The sequence below is a fragment of the Dysidea avara genome, chromosome 5 (genome assembly GCF_963678975.1).
Source record: "Dysidea avara chromosome 5, odDysAvar1.4, whole genome shotgun sequence".
NCBI classification, from domain to species: domain Eukaryota; kingdom Metazoa; phylum Porifera; class Demospongiae; order Dictyoceratida; family Dysideidae; genus Dysidea; species Dysidea avara.
The window spans coordinates 24350923-24360390 of NC_089276.1; the positions used below are offsets into that span (position 1 = coordinate 24350923).

The 9468-nt window shown below is 42.6% G+C and overlaps 1 protein-coding gene across 1 annotated transcript; it reads right to left on the reverse strand.

The window, feature by feature from the left end:
* Positions 1-1886: 1886 nt before the first annotated feature.
* On the reverse strand, positions 1887-9452 carry LOC136257069 (uncharacterized). Its single transcript, XM_066050181.1, has 2 exons — positions 3572-9452; positions 1887-2004 (listed from the first exon to the last, which is right to left on the reverse strand). Exon 1 carries the CDS (start codon positions 9276-9278, stop codon positions 3774-3776), a length of 5505 nt encoding a protein of 1834 aa, XP_065906253.1. The 5' UTR covers positions 9279-9452; the 3' UTR covers positions 1887-2004; positions 3572-3773.
* Positions 9453-9468: the final 16 nt, after the last annotated feature.

Below are 9468 nucleotides of genomic sequence, written 5' to 3' on the forward strand. Positions count from 1 at the left end.
TCCTATAGAATGTGGCCACTGGCAAGGTAGCTGTATTAACAAAATATTAATTGAGGTAGTATGGAAAATACAACTGGACCTAATTACTATAACAAAGTGGCAATTAAGGAAGGTTTTATTGTAGTACCTATTCTATTGGGCAGGTTACATACTTTCAGGTTATACACTATACACTTCATTGAAATCCAACCAACACAAATCAATAGTGTCCATTCCGTAGATACATAATTAATTGCTTTGCAGGCCAAGTGTCATCAATTAAAGACAGCACCACATTCCTTTTTTACAGAAAACACTTGGTACGTGCTCTCTTGTCTATGTAGGTAAACAACAACTGTATACCTATGGAATTTGGTATGTGATCCCAGAGAGGAATTTCACTATCAAAAATCATTTAGGATAAACACAGAGCTATAATACTATGAAATCATGTACTGTCTTCCCTACCAGTTTCTTTGGCTGTACATTGTACAGTACTATTAAACAAGTTGTTCACATCAACAATGAATTACTTGAATTAACCAGTAATAATATAAAGTGAAAACTTGCAACAAACACCAAGACCGGATCTGCAAGAAAATTCCACGTGTTTGTGCATACTTAATGTTACAGTAGAATGCATTAAATACAATTAACGGGTAAAGTACTTTAAGAACTAGAAAATTTCTTGGAGAATTTTTGGAGCACTAGCTTTACAACGAAGCAAGGTGCTAACAGCAAAATCCTTGGTATCATTGTATACTCTAAAGCAAGAGGAACTTTGACATCTTTGCTTCTTATCTGTACTCCCAAGGAGACACAAGACATGAATGTTACTTTATGGCTGTGAAGCGTTCTTATGTGGACAAGAATTTGGGATGCTAATTAGAGGAAGATCATGGTAATCTGGTTGATGGTAAGCAGTTCACATGGTACAGACTAGAGGATAACAGTGACAATAATACTCAAACTGGACTGAATGAAATCGGGCAGTTCTTCACTAACACGAAGTCTTGTAATTAACAGCATACCTGGAGACATCTGTGGTTATTGTAGTCAAAAAGGTTCTAAAAAGAGGCTAGGAGAAGCTATCCAGTATGACCTGTGCTACACGTGGGTACATGCTAATTGTGACAGTACTTCCAAAGAAGATTACTGAACCTCATGTTACTAATGTACCATACTACTCACTGCCATAGTTGCATCAAACAACTTGTAGCCATCCATGTTACATCTATTCCCACATCTGATGAAGCCAGCGCAAGTATTAACCATGTAACAAATGAAATTCAATATCCTTCACACCTACTGTAACTTCTAAAAAGTTCAAGTTCAATGTTTATCTGAGCAGACAACTCAACTATTCAGTCACTTGACTTGGCAAGAAGACAATCAGACCCTTATGTGTATGCTTACACAATGAAGTAAATAAATAGAAAATTTTTGTCTTGGTCACCACAACTCAGATGCAACACTAAATGGAATGATGTCATTGATGTGTACATCAACCCTGACATGACTGTTGCAGAGAGAAGAAATAACCAGCTATTACACCAAGAAATAAAAGAAAGAAAGGACAAAGAAATCGGGTCAACTGGGAAAACTAGACTGTGAATTTTTCAACTCAGAAAGCTGCATCACACAGTTCAACTACTGATGAAGCAATGGAACTCAATTTTATCACATACACATACTCTGTAACACTAACTAGTGTATTGATGGAGCAATTACTAAATAATAATAATAATAAATACCTACCGTTTTCTCTTAACTCCATCTTTTTTAAGCACAGTACTACTATCCCAAGGTAATATTGACAAACTACTATCTTCAGGACCAAGCTCAATGGTGGATGCCAGATAGAAATAAGCACTCTTCAAATACATTGTCTTTGCTTGCCCCTTTGGCACAGTCCGTAGTAATGATAGAGCTTTCTCTATGGTTTTCACAGGCTTAGACTCTGTTCCAGGATTGGAGTCGCTACCATTTACAGGATCTACAAATACTTCATTATCTACTGGTGATCTGTAATATACATACGTACCACTTAAATTATATACAACACTAACAAGGTTGGAGTAAAATATTTAAAACAAATATTGTAAATTACAAATACCAAGAACATTACCGTAATTTTATAAAACATTTCTTCAAAATTCCACATGTACAACAGCCTTTAAAAACTATGCTGTATTAACTCTCTAAACTGTTGAATGATTTGCAGAAAACATCTTTCCAGTTAGCAGTGCTCAATATAAGTAAAGTTCCTTACATGATCTGTCATAATGACAGACCAACATGTAACATGGTCAGCCATTGGTACATAATAGTAACCAATTTACATACACAATGCCTTTTAAAGGCTTATTTTGATAGGGCATAATGTCAGACCATTTGGTTGAATGTTGTGGCTTTTGGGTCAGAAATGATAAATGCAGGCTGTTATTTTGAGCTCTGAGTTAGAATGTAAGTCACTTGCCTATTCACTCAAACATCAGTTAGCACATCATACTTGTCCCTTACTGTTGAATTCACAAGACTTATAGATCAAGGATCAGGACCTAAACCAGTAACCTACATCTGTATAGATATAAAGCTGAAATACTGCTGGTTTGTCTATCCCAGTATCTACATAATAGCAACTACTTACACCACTAAACTTGCAAGGAGTATATCTGGACCAACATCTTGAATGGGGGCTGAGGAAAGATGTGATATCAAAGGTGGCGGCCAAGAAAATTGATGGCTGCAATTTAGTTGTTTTGGATTAGATATCATTTCTCTTTGTGTTTGTATATGTCTACCTTTTTATTTTCCTACAGGTAAACAGAAGAACTAGATTTTAAGAGACGTGCAGCACATTTACTGTATACTAATTTTACATTATATTACTGTAGTTGCTGAACATTTCATGTATATGACTGCTCTATAAAAAGACCTTGAAAAGCACTTGGTACATGCAAGTAATTCCCAGGAAAAATAACTGCGAGATTTGTAGTGCAAGATCCTTGCACTGTTCTTGCAAGAAACATTCAAAATCTTGCAAGCTTCACGAAACTTGCACTGAAAATGTCCAAGAATCTTGCACCGCAATCTTGCATGTAAGAATTTTGCTCTGAAACTTGCACAATTTTTACAAGGGTCTTGTAAAGCAAAGAACCGTGCACTGAAAATGTCCCTTGTCTTACAAAAATCTTGGAAACCTTGCAAGATATTTTTCCCTGGCATGGTTGCTTTTCACTTATTGATGCGAGCAAAATGCGTGCACATCACGGGCAAGTCACATTTTCTAGTAATTTGTACTGTGACTAAAGTTGTATTGCAACACGTACGTAGACTCTACGTAATGTAATTTTATATGGACGTGTGAGATGCGCACACAATGTGAGCAAAACGTGAGCAAAGTCAGCAAAGCAAATGGGGACAGATGTTTTGTATAATGAATGAGCTGTAGCAACATGTCATTTATTAACTGTGCACAGTTATAGGGTTGTCCCACAAAGCCTTACCTTCATCTATTATAAATTATGGTTTGAAGTTTATAGCTAGCTAACTATTGAGGTGGAGGTTATGATAATATAGTGGACTGTACCTGGTCACAGCACCAAAATGCTGCGGAACGTTCCTATCCTGGACAGGTCCAACTCGGGATTGGCGGAGTGGAGGAGGATTCGAGCCACGTACAATCTGAACACCTCGTGTTGTACCCACAATCGAAAGTCTATAACATACACGTGCAGTACAGACATGCGCACAATATAATAACTAAATAATTAGAGTTCTAAATAGGGAAGTTACTGTTCAGTCGTCACGACATCCTCCGGGGGGGCAGCAAGGATTCTGGCCCAAGTCTTGAACTGTTCAGTTGCCCTTCTCGCTGAAGCTCGTCTCGGATGAGACCCCCCAGTCTCTGAATCTGTCCGTACCACTGGTTGCTCAGGTTGTAACTTGGGTCCTGGAGTAGGCTGCACATTCCCATCAGTATCCTCCTGTCCAGCAGTTACCTCCAAAGGGTAGAGCCTTGTGATAGCCCTGTTAGTTGTCCCATTATTTGTTCTAATTGTTGCTGCTCGCACTAATCCATCTCTTCCAATGATAAGGTCCTCAATCACAGCCATCTTCCAAGTAGCTCGGGGAGCATCATCATGAATGAGCACTACATCACCCTTCTTCACCAGTTGAATGTTATTACCTGAGGACTTGTGATGTTCCCTTAACGAAGTCAAGTATTCATGACGCCATCTTGTTTGAAAGTCCCTGATTATGGCTGCTTGAGTGTTAGCACTCTTCCTCATTGAAGTGGCATTTCCAAATGTGGGATCAGTAAGCTCATCGACATCCACCATCTCATGGGGAAGGCAAGTAATTCTTCTCCCGTGCAGCAAGTGAGCAGGTGTCAGTGGCTCAGGGTCACCCATCTCTGATGACACAAACGTTAGGGGACGATCATTCAAGATGGCCTCAATCTCCACAACAATAGTCTCTAGGGTTTGGAGAGATACATGCCGCCTTCCAAGGACCTTCTTAATGGTGGTTTTTGTGAGCCCCACTAGCCTTTCCCAGAAGCCACCATACCAGGGGGCTCTCTTGGGTATGAACTGCCAAGTGACACCTCTCCTTCCTAACTCCTCCTTAACTTCTGTCTTCTCCATTAGTAAGCGAAGTTCCTCAGCTGCCGACATGTATGTAGAGCCATTGTCAGATATCATCAACTTCGGCAGTGACCTCCGGCCAGCAAATTTGCGGAAGGCCAAAAGGAAAGTTTCAGTAGATAGATCTTGTACAATTTCCAAGTGAACTGCGCGGGTAGTAGCGCAGGTAAAAAGGCACAAATAAACCTTCACTTCTTGTTCAGCTCGTTTCACATATAGTGCTCCGGTAAAATCTACCCCCGTATATGTGAAGGGATGAACATCTTGTGTCCGCAAACAAGGTAGTGGAGGTGGATCTGGTGCTGAATATGGCTGCCCTATCACTCGTAAGCAGGTAACACAGTGGCGTAAAATTGATTTGATATACTGGCGTGCGGCTGGAATCCAGTATGTCTGGCGTAAGGCAGTTAGTGTGGCACCAGTGCCAGCATGGTGCAGTGTCACATGTACATCATGGATAATCAAATAGGAAAACCGATGTCTAGGAGGTATGAGGTAGGGGAACTTGGTTGTTTTACTCACCGGAGCGTTGTGGATGCGTCCACCACAGTGTAGGAATTCATGTTCGTCCAGAAACAGTCTAAGCTGACGAACAAGTAGTAGTCTAGATGTCTTCGGTTGCCTGGCTACAAGCTTCAGATTGGCTATCTCCTTCTTATACACATCCTGCTGTACATCTTTCACCCACTTGAACCTCACTGTAGTGAACTCCATGGCACTGATTGGTCCATAACGTCGGTGGTCTGGTTGAGCTCTTACATTATCTATGAAGCGGAACACATAAGCAGTTACACGTAATAGCTTACTAAGAGTGTTGAAGCGATCTAGCATGATGACACAATGTAAACCAACTGTAGGTGTGATGGGTTCAGCTGGAACAAACTCAGTTGCTACTGCTGCTGCAACAAGAAGGGGGGGTAGAATTGGCTGATCAAAGGATGGCCATCTGTTAGGTGTAGTGAGCCATGCTGGTCCGTGCTGCCATAATGTGGATGACATCAGTGCCTCTGTGGTGATTCCCCTTGTAAGTAAGTCTGCTGGATTCTCCAGGGTGGGGCAGTATTTCCAATCAGCTGTTGGTAGTAGTGACCGAATCTCAGTTATGCGGTGACGAACAAATGTTGGTAGTTGCTTACGACTATTCACCCAGTGTAATACAATTTGGCTGTCCGACCAAACGAAGATAGATGGGTCTTTGAGGGGAATTGCCTTCACCACAAAGTGGGTCAAACGTGTTGCAACCAATGCCGCCATGAGTTCCAAGCGTGGTAATGTGAGTTCTTTCAGGGGTGCCACACGAGATTTAGCCACTATGAACGATACTTCATCACCCTGTGTGAGAAATACTACAGCACCGTAAGCCTTCAGGCTTGCATCAGCAAATGAGTGTAGTACTGGTTGCACGAAAGCTGAAGAAAAGTACCTTCTACTAACAGAAAGTTGAGTGACTGACTTCAAATCAGAGGCAACATCTATCCACTCTTTATGGATCTCTTCATCTAAGGGCTCATCCCAAGCAACCTTACGTATCCACAGCTTCTGCATCAGTATTTTAGCTCTAATAACTACTGGAGCTGCAAGGCCTAGTGGGTCAAATATCTTGGAAAGATCTTGCAAGACTTCTCTTTTAGTCACCAGATGATCATGTGCCAAAATAGTGGGTTTGGCTGCTAGGGAGAGCTTGTCTGTTGTAGTATTCCATCGCAGACCTAGTATGTTGACTGACTGACTGTCATCACTGACGTTGTCTTGAGCTGCAATTGTCATCAACTCAGTACTATTGGATGACCAACTGCGCAAATTCATGTTAGCACTGGACATTATAGCTCTTGCTTCTCTGTAGTAGCTTATGACTGCTTGTTCTGTTGCACCACCAGTTATGACATTGTCTACGTACAGGTTTGATCTCATGTCATCAGAAACGGCTGTGTTTTGCTGCTGAAGATGGTACTGCAAAACAGCATTGAGCATGAAAGGTGAGCTTGTCGCACCAAATGGAACGACATTAAACCGATAAATACAAAACTGGCTGGATACATCAGTAGGATCGGTTAACCAGAAGAAGCGAGTATAGTCTCTATCATCGGGATGTAGACGGACGTGTAAGAACGCCTTCTCTATATCAGTAGACACTCCAAAGCGATGACTCCTGAAACGAACGAGGATAGAGCATATATCACTAACACAGGGTGAACCGATCAACAGACAGTCATTGAGACATGGATATCCAGACGATTGCCGACAGCTGCAATAAAAAACAATCCGTATAGGAGTTGTTGGCGAGTCTTTCTCAACTGCATGGTGTGGGATGTAGTGGATACTGGATTCATTATCTGTTGACTTTACACGTTCAATAAATCCTCTAGCCTCTTGTTCGACAATGATGCTATTGTATACCATTAGTAGGTTTGGTGTTTTAGCCAGCCGTTTAAGCATTTGACGTGTTCTGTTCTGAGCAATAATGAGGTTGTTGGGTAAGGTGGGAGGATTGGGTCGCCAAGGAAACCTGGCAACGTAAGCCCCATCAGGGTCTCTGGTGATACACGAAGAGATGTAGTGTTGAAGCATATCTTCTTCAGCACTGAGATCACTCATTGACACTCCTACAGATTCCAGGTTCCAAAAACGTTCAAGGTCAAAGTCACATTGTTGATTGACTGTTAACATCATGGTGCTGATGTTTGAGTGCTGAGTGTTAGCCAGTTGTACTGGTCCTGAGAGAAGGTAGCCCAGTTTAGAAGCCACTGCAGTAGGTCCTCCTCCTACTCCTCTTACAATGTGATCTCCTACAATGTCCCAGTAGTGGTCCACACCAACTAATAGAGAAATCTCAAATTCGCATTCTGCGGAAAGTGGATGAGCCAACTGGAGGTTCTGTAGGTGTGGTAGGTGAGTCATACTGATGCTAGTAGTGTTCTGTAGTGGCGTAGCGATACGTGGTACAATTATCACTGACAGCGGTATAGCATGTCCATCGTTGGTCAACAAGTTGATCATGGCAACATCCATCTTGCGGTTAAGTTGACAGTTTGCTCCAAAGGAAGAGATGTTGATGTCTTCTTGTTGATAAGGTTGTAGCACTAAGGAGCAGGCCAGATCTTGAGTGATAAATGATCGCTGGGATCCCTCGTCAAATAGCAGGTTGGCTACTGTACTTCTGTTCCCATGTGAGACTGTTGCTATAGCAGTCTTGAGTAAGCATACTCTGTTCAGTGTAGTGCAGGATGGTGGCAAAGTCATGGACAATGAGGTAGTGTCAGTTGTGTTAGAGCTCACAGGATTTGTTGGTGGGAGATTACAGATCTGCGGCTGTGTATTGTTAGCTGGTGGAATGGGATAACCTGAGACTGCACCAGTGTGGTGTTGTCCAACGTGCGTAGGTTGTGAGGAGTGTCCAGTATGTGGCTTAGCATGTTGGCCAGTGGGTTGCGGCTCATAACTGCATAGGCTCGTGTGATGCTTACGCCTACAATTGTGACATCTGTGCTTGGAATTACAGTAGGAGACCTTATGATGACCCAAACAATTGAAGCAGAGCTTTTCTTGACGAACTACAGCTGAGCGTTGCTTTGGGTCCTTGATAACATCACACACAGAAGGGGAGTGTGGGCCTTTGCAGAATGGACACTGCGGTTTACCTCTGGCTCCACCAATAGACTTGTTAGTAGCTGCAGCATGAAACAGTGCAGTCGGTGGCAAGGTAGAATTATGAGCATCTGTCTGTGACGATGATCCTGCCTCAAGAATGTAAATTTCAGTGAGGATGGCTTCTTGCAGTTCATCAATTTTCCACTCTTGTCTCCCATGTGCCCTGGCTAGGTTCTGTTTGATCTTGGGTGGAATTTTCCCAAGAATGATAGTGACAAGCATGCTGCTGTAAGTGTCTTGTGATTTTCCAAGTGAAGCCAGGCTACGGATGTGCCCTTCAATAGTGTCATGAAACTCACGTAGGCTGGCGAGTGTACCACTAGGACTATGGATATCAATTAAAGCTTGCATGTGAGCCTCTATCTGTTTATGTGGTTGACCAAAACGTTCCTTTAACAGGTCAATGGAGTGTTGGTAATTAGCATTAGTCAGTTGGAAGCCTGCAATAACACGAGCTGCTTCTCCTTGTAGTTGGCTTCTGAGATAACTCAACTTCTGTACTCCAGTTAAGGAGGTGCTATTGTGCACAGATGCTTCAAAGGTATCCCAGAATGACTGCCACAGAATGGGATTGCCACTGAATTGTGGTAATTCTAACTTAGGTAGACGGGTAACAGTGCTTGCATGATCTGCCTGACGCTCGGTGGCAGGTGGGGGAGGTGCACGTGGAGAGATTGTTGTGTCTCTTGCAGTGATAGAACTTAGGCGATGGGTTATCTTGGCTTTTGCTCTTGATATCGCAGCGTTGGTCTCTTCAGCTTGCAGTATTTCAGCTTCAATGGCCTCGTCTTCTTCGGTAGCTTCAAGTATCTTAGCGTCTAATGGGGTTATAAGTTCGTGCTTACGTATAAGCTGATCATGGAGATCCCTCAGAGTGGCTGTATTATCTTCGCTGAGGGGTTGTGGGTTCGCTAACACTTCGTCGACGCTCGCCAATATCTTCTTAAGGTGTGTTCTGTATCCTCTCCGTGAACATTGGGCTCGCTTAATGTCCGCCATAATCCGTCTTCTTCAGCTCACAGCACCAAAATGAGGTGGAGGTTATGATAATATAGTGGACTGTACCTGGTCACAGCACCAAAATGCTGCGGAACGTTCCTATCCTGGACAGGTCCAACTCGGGATTGGCGGAGTGGAGGAGGATTCGAGCCACGTACAATCTGAACACCTCGTGTTGTACCCACAATCG

Bases quoted from the DNA above. Each gene is read 5' to 3' on its own strand.
- LOC136257069 (XM_066050181.1), bottom strand. From the start codon at position 9,278: ATGGCGGACATTAAGCGAGCCCAATGTTCACGGAGAGGATACAGAACA.